This window comes from Cupressus sempervirens, chromosome 8 (genome assembly GCF_028749045.1).
Source record: "Cupressus sempervirens isolate cs-2001-9-10 chromosome 8, ASM2874904v1, whole genome shotgun sequence".
Taxonomy (NCBI): Eukaryota; Viridiplantae; Streptophyta; class Pinopsida; order Cupressales; family Cupressaceae; genus Cupressus; species Cupressus sempervirens.
In genome coordinates, this window is record NC_143125.1 from 343,145,280 (window position 1) to 343,165,913 (window position 20,634).

General features: G+C 35.7%; 1 protein-coding gene across 2 annotated transcripts in view; it reads left to right on the forward strand.

Moving 5' to 3' along the window:
* Nucleotides 1-20,381, forward strand: part of NAP7 (non-intrinsic ABC protein 7) — a 53,811-nt gene extending 33,430 nt beyond the window's left edge. For both annotated transcript variants that reach the window (XM_089797629.1, XM_089797628.1), the window contains 2 exons: nt 19,687-19,863; nt 19,975-20,381. In XM_089797629.1, coding sequence (XP_089653755.1) covers nt 19,687-19,863; nt 19,975-20,061 — 264 coding nt within the window. In that variant the 3' untranslated portion in view covers nt 20,062-20,381. The remainder of the gene's footprint in view (nt 1-19,686; nt 19,864-19,974) is intronic.
* Nucleotides 20,382-20,634: the final 253 nt, after the last annotated feature.

The window sequence follows — 20,634 nt, forward strand, 5'->3', positions numbered from 1 at the left end:
TTGTAACGAGGTGCAATTTTTTACTTTTTAGCTATTTAATAAAAGGCCTTCCTTTATGATATTCCTATCAGGATTCATATATGCAGTTTTTGGGTCAAATTTATTGTCCCATGTTGCATGACTAGTGTTTGACAAGAACCTATCTCTCATAAAAATGAATGTTACACTTAGCACTCAATGCATCTGGGCAATGCTATTTAATATGCAGTCTGGGTTGTCTGATGTTATTTTTGAATGAGTTGAAATTTCAGATTACATTCAACATTGGAAAAAGAACATATAACATAATGCTTGCATTGCAACGTGAATAATCAAATGCCGTCAACACATAAACTTATCATAACTTTATAGAACTTGCTTCGGAACTTTTCTCAGACAACACAGATCAGATTCAAATATATTGCAAATCTGATACATTCTAACATTGATATCAATCCTTCCTATGCTTGCTCAAACATAAGTTACAAGGAAATGACTTACCACATGTTGCTGCCTTGTGACATTGATGTACTCTATAAACACAGTAACATTAGCATTAATATTTCACCAGACCCTTGACGTCACCCCAGAGGGTTTCAGTCTGTATTCAGTTCTCTACTGAGCTCCAGGTATCTGAGACTTATACAGCATTCTCCTAATTGTTTCAGTTATGTTCAACACTTCCCCAAATGACCTTTAGATGTGTACAGCACCTCTTTGAAGCTTTCTAGGTCTGTTCTGCTCCCTTTCAAGCAGTTTCAGACTTTTATGACATTCCTAGGCTTGTACAGCCACATAGAAAACTGACAGCAATGACTGATTGGTACGAAAGCCTTAGTTTTCTCAATGAATGTAGAATTTTTTCCTCTAGTAACCTATAAATCAAACTCATTAACTCACACTTAAGTTGTAGACTCAAACTTCAAAACCAAACTCTTCCTAGAAACTTCAATCCTAGCAAACGAAGAAATAGCAATATGATTTTACCTTGCAGTTCAAACACAAATCCTCTTGACTGTATCTTTCAACCAAAGATGGACTACTCGCCGAAAACTCAACGAGTGGTGAAAAACTCCTGAGTTTTTTTCCTCGGCGAGTATTTACCATATTAACTTGCAAGAAAACCTCGCTGAGTTTTTGGCAAAAACTCACGGAAAAATCGTCAAGTTTTTGCAAACAACTTGGCCGCTTGTGCATAAAGGCAAAAAATAGCACAAATGAGTTTTATTTCATCATTTGTTGACTTGTATTTTGCTGAGAGGGGGGGAAATACTCTTCCAAACACTTTGCAAACTGATTTCCATTTATTTGAAGCAGGTTTGAAGTGGATTTAAGGTGGTTTTAGAAGAACTATCATATTCCTAGGTAGGTTTGTGAGCATAATTGGAGCTTGTTTGAGGCCATCCACACAAAGAAGAGGAACACGTTAGCTCAAGATCGCCTTAATGGCCTTGTTTTTGTGCAATATAATTCTCAGTTGTTCATAAAGAAGGCACATGAAGCAACAACTAGCATGTGATTTGGATGATATAGATCCTTACAGTGATTGGACATTAGAAGAGTAACCTCCTTGTTTACAGAGGATGATAGTAATGATTTGGAGAGGCATGCTATGGAGGAGGGGGGTGAATTTGTTTTCACATTGGATGACATTGAGGAGGACAAGGAGTCATTGCCATTACCAAGAGAAGCTAGAGGCAGAGCTACATTTAGGATGGAGGACGAGCCACAACTTGAGTTAGACATAATGAGTGAGGAGGCACAATCACGCTCAGTCTAGACTTCTAGGACTAGATCCTCTAGTTCTACCTCTCTAGAGTTGGGAAGAGGAAGATGTAATTGTAATGATGCATTTACTATTTTGCTCCCAACCATCATTCATCGCGAGGATGCAATTTTCTACCCACTTTGCATTTCAATATATCTAGACTTAGCTTGTTTCTTTTGTGTTCTTGTTTATTGACTCATTGAATGCAACTTCCTATTGATTTTTGCAAAAAAAAAGAAATGCATTTCTAATTAAATTTAAGCAATTTTGTAAGTTCTCCTCAAGTGTTTGCCAAGAACTGACTAAGTTTTTCCCGAATTTTTTTCAAGCGATTTTTTGGTTTTGGCTAGTGGTTAAACTATTCTTTCAACAACGAAGAGGGTTTTCGTCCTCCAAGCCCAAGAATGTAAATCCAAACAATTTCATAAATTTCATATAGTTCCTAGCATTTCAAAAGGGGGCACTTCCATCTCGTTTATAGTGGTTTCTAAGAGAATATTCACTCACCTTGTCAATGTAGTATAAACAAAATCACCTTATAGCCCTTTCCTATTATTTTGGGATTTTTGCTTTTTTGCCCCTGTTTTCTAGCAATTACTTTTTGGCTCCTATTTTACAGTAGTTGCTTTTTTCGTTTTAATATTTTCCATGCCGTGTACATGATTTTCCTTCAACTTAAGTCCCTAATAACATTTATTTATGCTTCCAATATATTATAAAGAAGACCATTTAACATAAATATTTCCCTCAAACTATAGAGTAAGCATTAATAAAGTCAAATAATTAAATTTAACTTTGTAAAATAAGTTAAAGCTTTATTGATGCATAATAAATCATATCAATAGTAAATAATTTTTTTTGTCTATTTTAAACAATTACCATTGACATGTCACTGCCATTGAATATCCAATCATCTGTGGAATGACTTACTATAAATAGTAAGTATGCCCAAATTGCCTCAAAACCACTTAGAATGGCTTGGAACTAAAATTGCGTAGGCCAGATGGCCTCAAGATCCCTCTTATGTCTTGGTTATCCTACGAGACGATGAAGGATTAGGTTGACGACAAACTCATACAACTTGTGCTAAAAAGGGGACATTACATGCTTGCACAGAGGCGAAGTATTGGGCCTTCTTGAGAGGTCACCCAATCCCAGTGTTGCACCAACTCAAGCACTTAACTATGGGGATTCCTCCAAGGTTAAGCTTGCTCATCTTGCTATCCCATTGCAAAACATTCAACAAGTATTATGCCTTATGAACCATTAATTATAGAGCTCCTTTAGCTTATAGATTGATAAGTAGGGGATATTTTCCACAATAGGTTGAATTATGATATTGTTATTAGGATTCAGTTATGTAGTTTTTGAGTCCAAACTCATTGACACATGTTTCATGAGAAGTTCACAAGAAACTATCTCTCATGAGAAAGAATGGTATACCTAGCACACATTGCATTTGGGTGATTCTCTTTGGGGTGGAGCATTTGGCATTCATGGGTTGTCACCCATCCTAGCATGCTTAACCATAGAGTCAAAATAATGACCTCAAAAGATAATTAAAATACTAGATATTAAACTAAGGAGCGAGAGTCTTTAAATAAGAGATTACAAAAATCTTTCCATAATGGATTTAGATTACAACTTGGAAAAATGAAGGATAAGAACCTAATGAAGTATATGCGAATGTTTCTATTAGTATCCTAATAACATAATTGACAGTTATAAATTAAATATAACAATATTATTTAAAATATTTAATATTAAACTAAGGAGCAAAACTCTTATTAACAGATTACAAAGATATTTCCATAATGGATAAGATTTAAACGAAGAAAAATGAAGGGTATGAACTTAACTAAGTATGAAAGGATCTTTCTACTACTAGCCTAATAGGATAGATGATCAATGAAAACAAAATAAAACTATATTATTACAATATTCTCCCTCAATGGTCAATCTACTAACTATACCAAGTTTCTCCCAAAGTTTTACAAATTTGTCTAAACTCAAGGACTGGTAAGATTGTCTACAATTTGGAACAAGCTACAATATTATTGATCCATCGTCTGCGAGTTGCTGAATAAAATGACTAAGAAGCTCTACATATTTTGCTCGTGGAAGACTGGATACTTGACAAGCTTTAGCATCCCTTGGTTGAAGGCCTTGCTTGAGACATTCTCATGTCAGAAAGCATCCTTTGGAGCCACATTGCTTCACCTGCTATTTACTCTGCTTCTTGTTAAGGAAAGAGCTACTCTCTTTTGCTTCTTATTGCTCCACGTGTTTGTAAAACATGTTGAGAAGTAGACTTCTTGTTATCAATTTTGCCCAATCTGAAACTTTGAGCCCAACCAGCCTAGGGTCTTTTCTTCGGATACATAGAATGCCAATGTCAAGTGTCCCTTTCACATATCACTGTACCTGCTTTGCTGCAACCCAATTTCTGCCTTTGGGGCCATCATTGAAAAAAAAATGTGACTCACAATATTACCTAATCAGTTCTAGTGGCTATAAGAAATGCCCACTAGATGTCTCTATGATGAGTCTGATTTTGCTGAAAGTTTTATCCCTTTCTCCATAGGTGTAGATGAGGTTCTGTAATCTGCCATTTTGAACTTGTCTAGCAACTTTTGATATATTTATATTGAGAAATAAAGATACCACCACCTATTTAGTAAACCTCCACACTTAGACAATTAAGTAGAAGGCCTAAATCTGTCATATCAAAATCCTGACACAAATTCCATTTGATTTTCTCAACCATTTGTTTCCCACAACTTGTGATGATAATAACATCCACATAGATGACAAGAAGAATGATATCATTACCTACGCTTTTGACATATAAACGAGGATCCGAAGGACTTCTCTGAAACCCCTATTCATCCAACGACCTATTAATCTTAATGTACCATGCCTTGAGTGCATGTCTTAGGCCATATGGAGCCTTCATCAATCTACATTCTTGATGCTCTTTTCCTGCCTCTTGAAAACCATGAGGTTGTGTTATGCATAATTAAAAATCTCAGACTTGGCAGACCCAAAAATTGGACTCGGACTTGAGAAAGACTTAGGCAAGGGCTCAACAAAAGAGAAAAAAAACTTATTTTAAAAAGAAGAAGAAATTAATGCATTTAGTGAACATAAGAGCGATAATTGAAACATTACACTTCATATGAATCCCAAACTCTCAATATTTGAAATTTCATCATAGTTTCAACATTTAAAATGTATATCAGCTGTGTAAGTTTATAAATGTTTATAAAATGACATATAGCGATATGTCCAAATGTGAAATACAATAAACTAAAGAACATCTCTCTTTTCCCTCTCCTAAATAACTCAGATTTTCAGGCCTTGAACTAGTAGGTGTTAGGGTATTTAAATGAGGAGTTGATTTTTCTTCTTCATTGTCAAAGTCCTCGTCTTTGTAATCCCCTATTTCATCAGAGTCACCCTAAAATCTTGTTTTGAGCAAGCACAAACAACAAAATGACTCCAAAAGTGAAAAATAAAGGAAAAAATTGAACTATAAGTTGTTGCATGTGACCAGGCAGCAACAAGAATTCATCACAAGGACTTACAAATCCATGCCTCGAACTCGTGAGTCTTTATGATGGACTCGTTTGGACTTGATTCACGAGTCTGATGATTTTTAAAACTGTGGTGTCACATATACTTCCTCAAATTCTCCACTGAGGAAGGTACTCTTCACGTCCATTTAATGCACTTCCAAACCAAATTGTGCTGCCATAGCTAGAACTATATAAATGATGCTCATCTTTGTTGTAAGGGCAACGATCTCCTTATAGTCTATTCCTTCTCTCCATGAGAATCCTTTAGCCACCAACAATGCTTTTTATTTTTTGCCTTCAAATTTGTACATGACGACGTACACACAATTGCTACTAGTGGGTTTCTTCCTTGGCAGAAGATTTGAAAGAAAAGTATTATCTTTCAAAAGAGTTTGGTGTTTGGATTCCATAGCATTCTCCTTTCAAGTATATGTTACAAGATAGGGTTGTTGTTGCACTAAAAGATCCACCTTTCAATGCCTGTTACAACCACTAGACTTATAGAATCCACAAGAAGCGGTTAAGCTATGTCACGAACACTGTGAGGGACATTGACCCACTACCAACAATCCCTCTCTCAATGTCACTTTGCTTCAGGCTGCATGGATATGAACCTATGACCAAGATTTGATACCACTTGTAACAAGCTAGGGTTGTTGTCGCACCAAAAAATTGACCTGTCAATGCCTGATACAACCATTAGACTTATAGAATTCACAAGAGGTGGTTAAGCCATGTCACAAACCCTACGAGGGATGCTAAACCGTTGTGAACAATAGAGTTTTTTTCTCTACATAACCTTGAGGCTCATAAGCACTCTCAATGTTAGCCATAAGAGAAAAGTTAAGTATATTATCTCGAGACGGTTACTTGGTTTTTGTTCTTATTCAAGAGGTTTGTCAAGGGATTTTCTTAGCTTGCAGCTCCTCTTACACATTTATATGGATGGGAGCTTACAAATGGTTAGATGATGCACAAGAGAGATTTGACAGGCTTAAGAAGGTTATGAGTATTGGTCCATTATTAACTCTTTTAGATTTGTCTTAGTTGCTTGTGTTAGGATGTGATGCTTCAAATAAGGGAATTAGTGCGGTGGTTACACCAAATAGACACCCTATCACATGTGAAAGTAGGAAGTTGAGGAATAATGAAAGATTGTACTCCACCTATGATAAGGAGATGCTTGTCATCATGCATGCATTGGCAAGGTTCATATACTACTTGGTGGGTGGGAAGTTTGTGGTAAGAACTGATCATAACAATCTACAATATTTCTTGGCGCAAGAGTTGAATAAGCGACAACATAAGTAGGTCAGCAAGCTATAGGCTTATAATTTTGACATCAAGTATGTTAGAGATAGGAAAAACATTGTGGTTGATGCACTTTCCATTAGACCACCTACAACTACATTATGTTCCATATGTGAAATTTCAGCCAATCAGAAGTCATAACTTTTAGTTATGTATTTTAAAAGTACTTTTTCTTGTGAGCTTACGGATGGTAAGATTCAAGATGACAAGTATAGAGGTTGATGATGTGATTTACTATAAGAACAAGATTTATTTGGTACCTGAATCTAGACTTAAGGATAAGATCTTGAGGGCTGTTCATGATACACCCTTAGTGGGACATCTAGTTTATTTTAAGACCTGTAGGAAGATTAGAAAGAGGTTCTCTTGAAAAGGTCTTAAGGATGATGTCTATAAGCAGGTTAGGGAGTTTGACTTGTCAACAAAACTAGTTAGAGCATGTGTTCCCAGTTGGATTATTGTAGCCTTTACCTATTTTTGATTAGAAATGGGACAATGTGTCCATGGATTTCATCACATATCTACAAAGAGTATAGGGTAAGGACGATATATTTATTGCGGAGGACTGATTGACTAAATTTGCTCATTTTAATGCCATTGTAGCTAATTGGACCTCTTAGGTTGCATAATTATTCTTTCGAGATGCATTTAGAGTGCATGGTCTACCCAAGACCATTATCAATGATTGAAATAGTAAGTTTCTCATTGTTTTCTGGTAGTCATTAAGATTGGTAGATATAGAGTTGACATTGAACACTAGCTACCATCCTTAGACAGATGGCTAAAAAAAGATCGTGAATAAATGGGTGGAGGGTTATCTTTGAAATCATGTTTCAAGACATCAAAGAGCATGGGTCAAGTAGTTGTATCTTGGAGAGTACTGTTATAACCCACATATCACATGACTATTGACATGTCTCCATTTTGAGCACTGTATGGGTATGACCCTTTGTCTAGTATAGATTTGGCTTTGGCTTTTGATGATAGCAAGGCTCCCCAAGCCAAAGATTGGTTATAGGATCATCATAATATTCTCAGGGCTCTTAGAGATAATATCCAACATTGACAAAAGAACCAACAAAAGACGTATGCTGATTGCCATAGAACAGAGAGGACTGAGATTGGAGATATGGTATTTTTACGCCTTCAACCATACATGCAAAGCTCATTGAAGAAGTGGCATGAAAAATCTTGAGCGCAACTTCTATGGCCCATATATGATATTAAGGAGGATAGGAGAAGTGGCATATAGCTTGAGTTGCCGCTAGATGCTGGACTCATAATGTTTTCAATGTATCATGCCTCAAGAAGGCAATTGGAGAACATGATGTTTCTACTTTTGGTTTACCACCCTTGCATGAGGAAGGGAAATTGATTTTGAAACCGACAAAGGTGCTGAAGGTGAGAACAAGAAGTTGAGAAACAAAGTGATCCTAGAATATTTGGTGTATTGGAAGAATTTACCCCTAGAGGATGTGACTTGGGAAGGTGAAGATATCTTACAACATCCAGCTTTGTAATTGCTTGAGGGCAAGCAATCCTGGGAAGGGAGGACTATAATGTCCCCTACTCGGTAATTATGCAAGAGCTTTGTCAACCTATTTTCTCATTCCACTAGGCTAATAATTTATTAAAAGGGATGCTTTTCCAATCACAACTTTATTTGAGGAGTAATGGAGAAACTAAAAAATTATATAATGGGTTTATAAAGCTGAAGTTACATTATGTTATAAATTGATGTTCTAATATTAAAGTGATTTTATAATATGGCTTTATAAAATAAAAGTGACTTTTCCATTGCTAAAAGAAAGTGAATCAAATGACTTAAGAGTCTTTTAAAATGGAGTTGTACTCTCATATGGCGATATATTATGAGAATATTCAGTTGAAACTATTTTGTCTCGTTGCTAATATTCAATGATATTGCTTGTTTATAGGATGAAAACCCTTAGAACCATAAGATTGGATGGAAACCCTATCTTCTTGAGAGGTGAATTAGCATGGAGCTCAATACTAAGTATTTGTGTAGATTGAAAGTGACATGGACAAGTGACTTGAATAGTGTCGCAGCTATAGTGTCATGAATAGTGTCACAATTACAGTGGTTGTGAGCACTAAAGTGGCTACAATATTTGGTTTCACTTTAGGGGTTATCGCTTGCATCTTTGTCATAATTGGAGGGCCAACATTTCCAGATTTTGCACTATCTTTTTCCGATTATATATCTAGATTGTAAGAGGATCAACATTTTCATATTTTGTAGTGTGTTTTTGACAAGGAGATCTTTCTTTCTGAGCCCTACCTTCTTGTGGACTCCTACAAGGCCCTTAACCCGACCTTTCTGGGGTTCTTCCTAAGAGCCTGCTCTAGAGGAACTCTTTCTCCAATTCCCCTTTCTCCAAAGATCTCTCTACCAATTAGTTACTCTCCACTATTCACCTTTCTCTCATTGGACTCAATACACTAAGTCCACTCCTAGTTTACCATTGTCATGTTCAACTCCAATATGGATGGAGGGGCTTCTAACTTACTTGTTTCAACTAGATTTGGTGTCACCTTGTTCACATCTTCCATAGTTTTGCAATCGATTTCTTCAAAACCTTGAAAATAGGGCTAGTAGCTTTTTAGGCCCAATTAGGCCTACAAATTGGGTTTTTGGACAATATCTCTAAAGCTTTCTTCACAAGACCCAAAACAAACTAGCATTCCCAACACCCTTTTCATAGATGTCAAAGATTTTTAAGGTTTCAAGTTCTCAACTTGTCCATGCAGTGCCTTCCTAGAATTAGGCCTAAATGTAAGGGTTTCAGGCTTGTTATTGCTGCAGTGTATTCTGTGGATTCAAACATCCTTCAATGAACTCAACTTTCCTCCCATCTTTGCACGTTGGTTCTCTAGACATCACTCTACACCTCCACAAACTTGGATTGCACCGATCAATCCATTAACCCCTCCATTCTTGCTCTGCAAATATCAAGACTCCTAGCTGGGTACACTTTGTCTCGCCTAAGGCTTGATAGCAAAAATAGTAAACCTGCAAATCCTGACTTCAAACTCCATATGTACAAAGTATATATAGTGCCCTAGCATATTCCAAAAAACCTTACAATTCCCACCATTGGAATTCTTGCTAGAGCCATTTTAAGTCCTACTCTTTCTGGACCAATAAACTAGTGACAGAGGAAAGAATATTATTTCTCCTACCAAAACTGAAGATCTAAACCTACAGATGCACACCAAGAAAGTATAAACAAAGCCCTATCCAACCATGAAAAGAAAAATCTCAAGTAAATCCATTATCATGTTAATGCTTGAGTTGCAAAGTGATTGTGATTGAATATGCAAGAAAACTGATAGGTTTTATTACTCAACTTGATATGTACAATCTTCCAACCCTGATCTCAGACCTTAGATGGTCTTAAATAACTCCATAGCTCGTGCTTCAACTGTCAAAACCAACCCACAACCGCTTCTCACCTTCGTTGCTGAATCTTGCCAAATGTTGTTATGACAACTTCTACATCTTTTGCATTTTAACTTTTCTAACACTCACGAACCTTCCAATGAGTGTAGAATGACTTCATAAGCATATTTAGACTCATTAAATACCTTTCTACTCAAATCCATGCAATTTTGAGGTTAGTTTGACTTTTCGCAAAGTTGCACTATCTTGACAACTTATAGGCAACTCTTTGGCATACCTTGGAAATCTTTTTCCCACACGCTTGGGACTCTTCTCTAGTCCTTATTCATTAGTGACTTGGCTAAGGTCACTACAAGCCAAAATAGCTTAGGGTTTAACCTAAAACCCTAGGTGCTCCTGCACCAGATTTCCAGATTTCATCATTTCAGACTTCCCACAAACATTGGATAGCATTTTCAGTTCATCGAGGATTGGCTAATAATTGGGTATGCAAGGCCATTTTTGTAACAATGAAATACTGTGTTTTATGAAGTTATCTCAGTTTGATTTCTGATAGTAATAAGGACTGTAACTCATTGTTTTTGACTTGATTCCATGCAATACAATGATCATTTATTGAGCCATATATTTGTTCATGTTCAGCTTCACTGTTATTGCATTTCATCCTGTTCTATTGCCATTAATTTTGTAAAACAAGCATTCACATAAGGCCTTGCACACTAGTTTTTTGTCAAAATGTCATTGGGTTGAAACCTTAGTTACCGATTCGGATGCGGATGCAGGATTTAAAAAAAATAAAATTCGGGGGGTCGGTGGGTGGGTGGGATGCAGATGTTTATGGATGCGTATATACACACACTCATATACATATAGTCATACTATGTGGATGCAATGAAATGAAAGAAATATACAAACTTAAAACATTTGATAGCTTGTAACTTCACCAATACATATTCAAATGCTCAGTAAGATTATAAAATATAATTATATAAACCATATCAATGATATGAATATCATATGCATCTATGTTCATGATTTCAGCAAATCATCACAACTATAAAATCAAAATATATTTTGTCATAAACTACGAAATCAAAATATAGTTCATCATTCAATATTTATCATTCTGAGTCCATATCACATAGATTTGCAAAAAACTCATCATCATTTCCTAGTTCCATCTCCTCCAACTGCTTCAAGTTCAAGATCATTAAAACCCAAAACGGTTCGACTTGTGGTAGTAGATACACCATGTGTCATGATGGTATCAACATCATCCTTGATTGTGGGATGTAGAACCATTTCCTTCCAATATGGTAATCTCACCAAATTGAAAGGAAGACCATTGGCATAGAGACAATGTGCAATGGCATTATTAGCAAGTTCTATTGCCTCTCAAACTTTCAGCTGCTTGGCCCACTGAACTGTGATTATTGGTGGTGGCCATCTATACCAATGTGTTCGAAAGCCAGTATCTGGCTTCCACATGCATTTGGAAGCTTGTGGATGTCTTTTGAGAAGCATCCACATGGCTTCGGTTCGCATCTTGCATCCGCACGCTTCCGCTTCCGCATCCACCATATGCCAGGACGAATCGGTATCCAAGGTCAAAACTGACAAATGTAAGGCAGAATTAGTTGGGGATTTTACAAAAATCCTAAAGGTTTCCATCCTCATGTTTCAAAAGTGGAAGCTAGAAGCTCCCAAAGTCTCCAAGAAAAAATAATAAATCAAACATGATCAGAATGTGCCTCTCAATAATCTTTAATAGCACATCCTTGTAACACTTTATTTTCCCTCTGCCTATATCTTGATATTTCTTTTCTGTCTCTTTATTTCCACGCTTTAATTTGTGAATAGGGAAATAATAATAAATTGACTTTATTGATTATTCACTAAGCTCCATTAAAACCTTTTTAATACTTCATTATATAATAAAATTAAGTTGTCACTAAATTTGCTTTATTTGACAACTTAAAACTTGTTTAACTGACTTCTAATGTCCCAAAATGGGCACATTACAGTCCTTCCTTCCTGGGGATTGCTTGTTGTCAAGCAATCTGCACCTGCATGCTGTAACTAAATGCACAGATCCTATATCAACTTCTGGAATGTTGCTCCACTGATCCGTTGCACTACTTTGATGTAGATATCACGATGCCTGAAATTGTGAAACCACTCATCAAAATCCCACTGATCCCAAGATCCTAAATCATCAGTGTCTCAATTGTCAAATATAAGGAGATAGAAGTATCTCAAGGAGTTGTCAACACCGAACAACTCTACAACCCCAAATCTCCCATGGAAGTGTAACGCACCCAACATAGGCACACGAAAAATTATACCAACCTAAGTTGTTGGTGTAATAAGAGCAACTCCCACAGGTCTGAAAACCCTAAGAGAGTTGAAGTCAATGCCATGTAATATGTCATGCCATGGTGACTCAAGAAAGACCACGTTGGCAAACTCCCTGCTAATCATGATCATGGGTAACATAAAGAATAATCCATTCATCCAAAAAGTAAGAATCGTAGTATCTACTCTCATGAAATCCCAAACAAGAATTTGATCCATCACTGTCAAGCAATTGGAATATAAGTCAGCATAGCAAACCCTGACATCAACTAACCAAGTATTACTTCTGTGGTCAATCACTGAAAATATGACACTGACAAATAACCTCCAGATGTGAGTATCCCAACAATCTCAGCTAATTGCAATCAACTCATCGTGATTTGAAAGCACACATAATAATTCTATGGAGTGATCGTAGTAACTCAGATTTCCCTAATGGAAGTCGAGAACAATTCTGTTGTGCCCAAAAGATGTCCCACAACTAACTGCACTGAAGTCTGCAATTATACAAAATCAAACTGGTCCATGACTGGGTTACACATTAATGCCGTGAATGAACCAATACAACAGTAAACAATCTGAAATACCATTGGATACATAGGATTCATGAGTATGAAAGTAGCTGAAAGTCCATCTCCTGTGATCAAATCATATCTACCATCCACCCTCAACTAGTATCTACTCATCTGCTGAACCAAAAATCCAGCCTACTCATCTGTGAATCAGAATGTGACCTCGTGTAAACTGATTGGAAACTGGGTAGTAGTACTAACTCCAGAAATTGTTCCACTCTTCAATCCTATGATCAAAACTCATCTCTAAAAACTGCACTAGAGTCGTAAATTCTGCAATCAATTCCACTGGAGTCAAAAACAACTTCTCATCCAACCTGAAGAGAGGATTATCAAATGTCCAATCAGCATCTACCTCAAACAAATAGTTGTTAGCCTCCTGAATATTATCCGTTATTCCCACCTCATAGGGAGACTTTGGACGGTCTAGAGACTTATTACTTGATATTTTGGGATAGTTATCCAAATCATAAGTTTGTCGTATGCTGTTAAGTCCCTTAATCACTTCCTTGAAAAGCTCCATGATGAAGTTATTGACCTCATCTTCAATTTATTAGCATATACTTCAGCAATCTTGATGATATGATCCTTGTTTGAAAGTAAATGCAAATAATCATATTTCTTCTTAGTTGCTGATTCAGGCACGTGAATCGGATTTGTGGATTTGTGATTTTTTATTTTTTCCATTAGGATTCATTTGGATTTGTTTGTATATATATATATATATATATATATATATATATATATATATACACAGACACAGACACACACATTATATATATTTATTCCAAGTTTTCCCTGTGGGTCCTTGGGGATTGATGACAGATTCGTGTTGGATTTGTGAGGATTTGCATGGATTCGTGCAGGATCCTTGTTTTGGACTATGGATTTGTCCAGATTCGTGATCTGTGGATCTAGACAGATCCACAGCCCAAAACAAGGATCCTGCCTGAATCCTAGCGCGAATCCAGATCCAAATCCGCCCCCCTGGGCACGAATCTGGTGACTAAGTATTTCTTTGAATCCAGAGCCACTTTGACCACTTTCAAGTCTGTCAATAAGAATCACAATCCATGCCCTTTTTTCCTTTTTCAATTTTGACCTTCTTGTAGAGGTCTTCAATGATCTTGTGAGTGTCATCCATCATCTTGAAATGCATTTTCTGATTGGTCCACCAAATCAGACCCTTGAGTGTCAAATCCTTGGTATATTTTGGATTCACAAGTTGTGATAACCCCTTGTCAAGACTAAATAGACAAAACACCATCTGTTGCAATATTCTCAGATTCACAGGGTAGAACTTCTAACAACATTTTGATTTTATCCATTTCATAATTTACCAAATGGGCATCCTCAATGACATTTACTCTCACCAAATTTGGAATCTTCCAAGTTATTAGTTTTATCTTCCAAACCACTAGTATGCATAAGTGAACTGCTGCTATAAAGAACACATGATTCATCATACCTTTAAAGGTGTCATCAATATCATCATAGGCTTCAAAATCCTTGTTTGATTGTTCTGCATACAAAATTAGGGCTGCTGCTGTCATCATTTGTAAGCAATTTCTCACCATATGAAGATTCATGTACCTTATTGGAAATATCATGGGACTCCGATATGCTCTCTCCTTGAGTAAGACCATATTCATCAACATGTTTGCCAATCACAATTTCCTAGTCACCAATATAGAGATTCATATATCCCATGCCTATGAAAACAACTGAATCCATCTCCTCATAAGCATTTGTGTTGTTTTCTTGGAACAAAATTGTGGAATTCCTACATTTTTCATTGCTGGTCCAAATTTCAATTAGTGACTTATCTTCCTTAGTGTCCCCAAAAATGTGATTAGGTTTCCAAGTCTCCTGACATGTAAAACATATCTGCTCCCTTCTCATTTGGTTCTTACTCTTTTTGGATGGCCCTGTAACCTATAAGCTCATTGAGATTAGTTCATTTTCAGTCATCTGTTTCTTGAACTTTCCAATCTTTTGCACAATCAACCCTTCTAAGAACTCATAAGTCATTGGTGTGATGTTATGCTTCTTTCTCCAAATGGCTGACATGTTTAATTGCAATTGCTTGCAAATATCATCATTTTCATCCACAATTAAAGGCAATAGTTTGCATACAAGTCCTCACTTTGTCTGGACAATGTTTCCTGATTTAAGTTAAAAGACATTGAAACATTTGTAGAATCAATTTATCACATTTCATATCCAACATAATCATAACTGGTCCGACTCTTGCCATAAATTTTAAAATCTTAAATCTTAGACCTTTTACCAAAAGTAAGGCTTTCATATAATGTAACCCATGTAGGCTCTCCGCAATCTGCTATAGAATCCTCTTCAACTTGTTATTATTATAGGGTGCTACAAGAGCTGTTATTCTTATGATCTCATTGCTCTTCTAGGCCAATCTCTTACAAATGGTTATCTTTATGACCTTGGTAACGGTGGCAAACAACAAGCAAGTGTGCAAATGTCCTTCGATGACTTTGATGCAGTTCAGGATCTATTTAGTGATCCAAACTGAAAGATTCTTATGATGAACGATCCTTGTATGTGACTGATTGTTAAATAAGTTCTGGTTGGTTCTCGGATGTAAATTAATGTCCAAACAAATGCTTTCAAATGCCACTACAAAGCAACAAAAAATAAAATTAGTACCATGTTGGTTGGTGGAAAGAAATGTGTGGACGTCATCAAAATTTAGAATTCTGAATTTTGAGGTCAGCTCTTTGTGGTGTGGCATTTATTGATCACTCCTTGTAGAATTGCCCCAGGACAAGGGAGTAAAACATATGTGGGAAATAGATGTCTGGACATGGGAGGTGCAAAAATTATGAAATGTATGGGAAATTGTGTAGGAATAGATGAGAGAGTCAAATTTTTAGTGATGCGACCAATTTTGTTCAAGATAGTGATATTTGTCGACATGTAATTGCATATTGAGAGTGACATGAAAATTTTATTACTATGGGAAGGAATAATTTTATGTTAGAGTTTTGAGCTGTCAAGAAGTGTACTTAGAAAAAAAGTGAACATCTAGATCGATAGAAAAGATATGGTTTGAACTTCCAATTTTACAAACAAAACTTTGTAAGTCTCATTCATCAATGAAGTTGGTTAGTGGGTGAAAATTAATTGGTGGGAGTCATTGAAATTGGAAAATTTGAATTTTGAGGTCAGTTCTTTGTGGTGTGGCATTCATTGATCACTCTGTGCAGAATTTGTTAGAGTAATAAAGTATTTTCTTATTAATTAAATCATAGTGATTTAATTATTAAGTCACTTATTATCTCTAGATTACTTAAGCTAAACTTTGGGCATATAATTTTTTATTAATTATTATCATGCAACCTAGGTTAGTTACTTGTTAAGGTTTTGATTTACCTTTATAAGGATTGATCTCTTTGTGATTAATTTTATTCACTTTTCATAATAGCAGTTTCTTTTTTGCACATCAAGAATGTCTCATCTGTGGATTTGAGAATTCTAGCCTCCATAGCTTTGCTTCTCTTTTTCTTCGACAAGTGTTTGCATGCAGGTGATTCTTGGGAGCTGTGGGGTTGATATTTCATCAACTTCAATATGGTATCAGAGCTCCAAATCTTCATGCCCTTGTTCCGTTTATGAGAGGTTTGGCTTGGCTTTCAGTTTTGTGCTTTTTCTTTTAGAGGGCTTCATTTTTCAGAGGTTTTTTTATTGAATCTAGGGGTCATCTTTTTTTGGTGCACTTTGAGCCCAAACGGACCTCACCGTTGAGCTCAATGCGCCCAAAAGCCCCCATTTTCATATAAAATTTGTCCAATTTGGATTTGAGGATAAAAAATATTGCTCCAAGATTGGGAATGTTTCTCGAGGCGACCATTTTATTATTTTTTGTCGTGAGAATCGAGATTTTTTTGCATGGAAATCAAGATTTGTTAGCGCAAAAATCAATAATTTGGCATAGAAATAGAGATTTTTGGCACAAAAATCAATTTTGGCATAGAAATCGAGGTTCTCTAGTATAAAAATTGAGATTTTTGTCATACTTTCCAAGACAATTTTGGTATATACTGACACACATCCCAAGGTGATTTTGGTATGAAACTTGCACGCTTCCCAAGATAGTTTCTAGTATGAACTGACACACTCTTCGATGTAATTTTTGGTATTGGCAGGCATGCTTTCCGATGCAGTGATTTTTTTCTGTCATTCTGGCTCTTTTTTGATGTACTTGTGGTTTTTTGGCCATAACTTGCTCATCCGGACTCTGTTTTCCGCAAACGAGATATTGTCAGAAAGCTGATTTTGAGCTCGTCATGACGGTGCAGTTTATTTGGACTTTTGATGTTGTTTGGTTGCTAGTTTATGCATTCAAGGTCAGAGGTTCTATTTTGCACATCAGGAAACATCTTGAGACATTCTATTTTCTAGATTCTTTAGATCAACAGTATTTGCAGCTTCATGCTTCAATGGTGTTTTTCATGATCATCTTTTGTTCCTATCTTCTGGGACATTCCCTAGTTTGGAGGCTTCTTCAGTCAACCACTAGTTATTTTCAGCATTATTTCCATCTCTTTTTGGAGTAGGATTTTTCTCATGTGGTTTTTTCTATTTCTCCACTTTTCAGAGATTTGGTTGTGTTTTATGTACCTCATCAAGCCTTGTTGCTAGGACCCAATTTTACTTTTAGTAGTAGTTTTTAGGTTTTTAGCTACTCCCTAAGTTCATCTTGAGAGGGGGTGTGTAATAAAGCATTTTTTTATCAATTAAATCATAAGTCACTTATTATCTCTAGATTATTTAAGCTAAACTTTGGGCATATAATAATTAATTCTTTTATTAATTATTATCATGCAACCTAGGTTAGTTACCTGTTAAGGTTTTGATCTACTTTTATAAGGATTGATCTCTTTGTAATTAATTCATTCACTTTTGATAATAATAATTTCTTTTTTGCATATCAAGAATGTATCTTTTGTGGATTTAGAAATTCTAGCTTCCATAGCTTTTGCTTTTCTCTTTCTGTGATAGGTTTTTGCATGCAGGTGATTTTTGGGACCTGTGCGGTTGATCTTTCATCAACTTCAACAAAATTGACCCAGAACAAGGGAGTAAAGCATGTGTTGGAAATGAATGTCTGGACATGGGAGGTGCAAAGATTATGAAATGTATAGGAAAATGTGTAGGAATAGATTAGATAGAGTCAAATTTATAGTGATGCGACCAATTTTGCTCAAGTTTTTAAATTTTATCGACATGAAATTGCATATTAAGAGTGACATGAAAATTTCATTACTAGGAGGAGGAATCATTTCGTTGTCACTACATGATTATGATAATAATGTTCTTCAAAATGTTTAATCTGAAGTTATTTTTGGGTTTTGAATTTTAGAGTTGTTCTTATAATCAATATGCACATCTAGATCAATAGAAAAGATGTGGGTTGAACTTCCAATTTCACAAACAGAACTCTCTATGTCTCATTCATCAAAGATGAAGTCTCTAAATTCTCTAAATTGTCTAAGTCATTTTGAGTCCAATTGTTCTCATTTTTAGATTCTAGAGTTAACTAGATAGTAACTTTGGTCTGTGATTCATAGAAGTGCTGAAGCTATTTAAGACATGAAAGGTGCCAGTCTCTATTGCTATGACAATGCAGATATTTTACAGAAAAGCTATCTGTGGAAAGCATAGGAAACATCGGAGGTTTTAACTTTCCTCATAGCTGCCTGCCATTAGATTTCTCAAAACTAAAATTTATGAAATAGCAATTTCTTTCTAACGTTATAGTCTTTTCCTACCTTGTAACATATCACATGAAATTGGGACGACATTATGTTTTGTCTTTTCCTATCATACAAATGTAATTCACAAACATGTTATGTTCTGTAATATCCCTGAGAGATTGAAATTAGGATAACCATTTGCAGAACTCTAGCGGGTTTTAGAATAGGATGGAAATAATCTTGTTCCAGATACCATAGCTTAAGCACAAGAAGGGTGGGTGATGCTCTTCATATTGAATGAATGGAAATTTTGTTCATGGATATAGAAAATTCAACTTGGAAGTTTGTCTTGCTCGTGTGCAGGAGTTGCTAAAGCTCTTTGACATTCTTCTTTCGGGCAGATTTACATTGCCTTTTAGACTGACATCTTTACTTCTGTCTAATTTAATTATTTTATATATCTGAACATAGGTGCATAGATTTAGTGATCTTTTGGATTTCTTTTCATTTGGCTATTCAAACTTTTCTAGGGGAAACCACCTAATAAGTACTTTCATCTTAAAACATTTATATATTTAACCATAAAACAGATTTCTATTTATGTATAATTGAATTGGCAGACAACATCTAGTAATAAACTACCTTAAAGTTTTGACACTATAATTTCCTTTAAAAGTGGAGATTAAAAATACCAGAAGTAAAAATTTGCAGTGCTATCAGATATGTGTGATATTATGTCTAACTGTAAAAACTGAATTGAATTCTTTAACTAAACTAAAGATTGTTTATTTTATCTTTGCTTTTATTGGCAGGACAAGAATGAAACTAATCAATATCTTGTTTTGGAATATAATTCGTTTGAATTTTTTTTGTGTTCTGGCAACCTGCAGTTTTATTCAATCAATTTAGATGCAGTGATTATTGTATGCCGAAACTAATGGGCTTGACTGAATTTGACTCTTAATTTTCATAGGTACTCGAGGCTGATTTAGCTATTCTAGATGAGATTGACTCTGGATTGGATGTTGATGCCTTACAAGATGTTGCAAAGGCTGTGAATGGATTACTAACTCCTAAAAATGCAGTTTTGATGATCACCCACTACCAGCGCCTTCTGGAATATATAAAGCCTACATACGTGCACATAATAGTAAGTGGAAGCATCAGACTAAGGAGTTCATAATTCACTATTTAGGGCATCACTGACATGAATGCAAATCCTTTTGATCAATTCTAATGACAGTTTTTTGGTAATGCTTAGGAGAATGGTCTCATTGTGAGAACTGGAGATGCTTCATTGGCAAAACAGCTTGAAGAAGGTGGTTACAGAGCAATTGTTAATGTATGAGATCTGTCCTCTGTCTGACAAAGTTTTGCCGGGATAATTCATAATTGATCAGTAGGGTCCTTTATTGATAAAGTCTTTGGGTTCCATTGCAAGTAAATCAATATTTGCATCCCTTGAGTTTGCTATTTGGTATTTGTAATATTAAATGTAAATTTGATGTACGGGTTGTAATGTTATGCCTTATTCCCAAATTATTTGTCTTTATTAGGAGCATTCGTGTTCTGCAAAATAAAATACCAGCATAGTTTTATCTGCTGCTCAATGTTCAAGGAACTTATTTTCTTTACATAAATTCCTCAAATAGTACACATATTCTTACATTTTTGCATAAACATATGCAAAGAGCACTCTTATGGCTACATCTTCTTGGGTTACAAATTACAATTGGGCACTACAGGAAGCAGTGATTTCTTATTTAGAGCTGCCTATAATTTTCTTTTCATTTGCAAGGCTATGTCAATACAAGTGCATTCAAGAACTGCAGATGAGGTACATAGCCAAACCTAGTGCCATTTTTCTGCAAAATATAGCGAAGGAAAATTCTTAGTAGAGTGTTCTCATAGCGAAGATGTG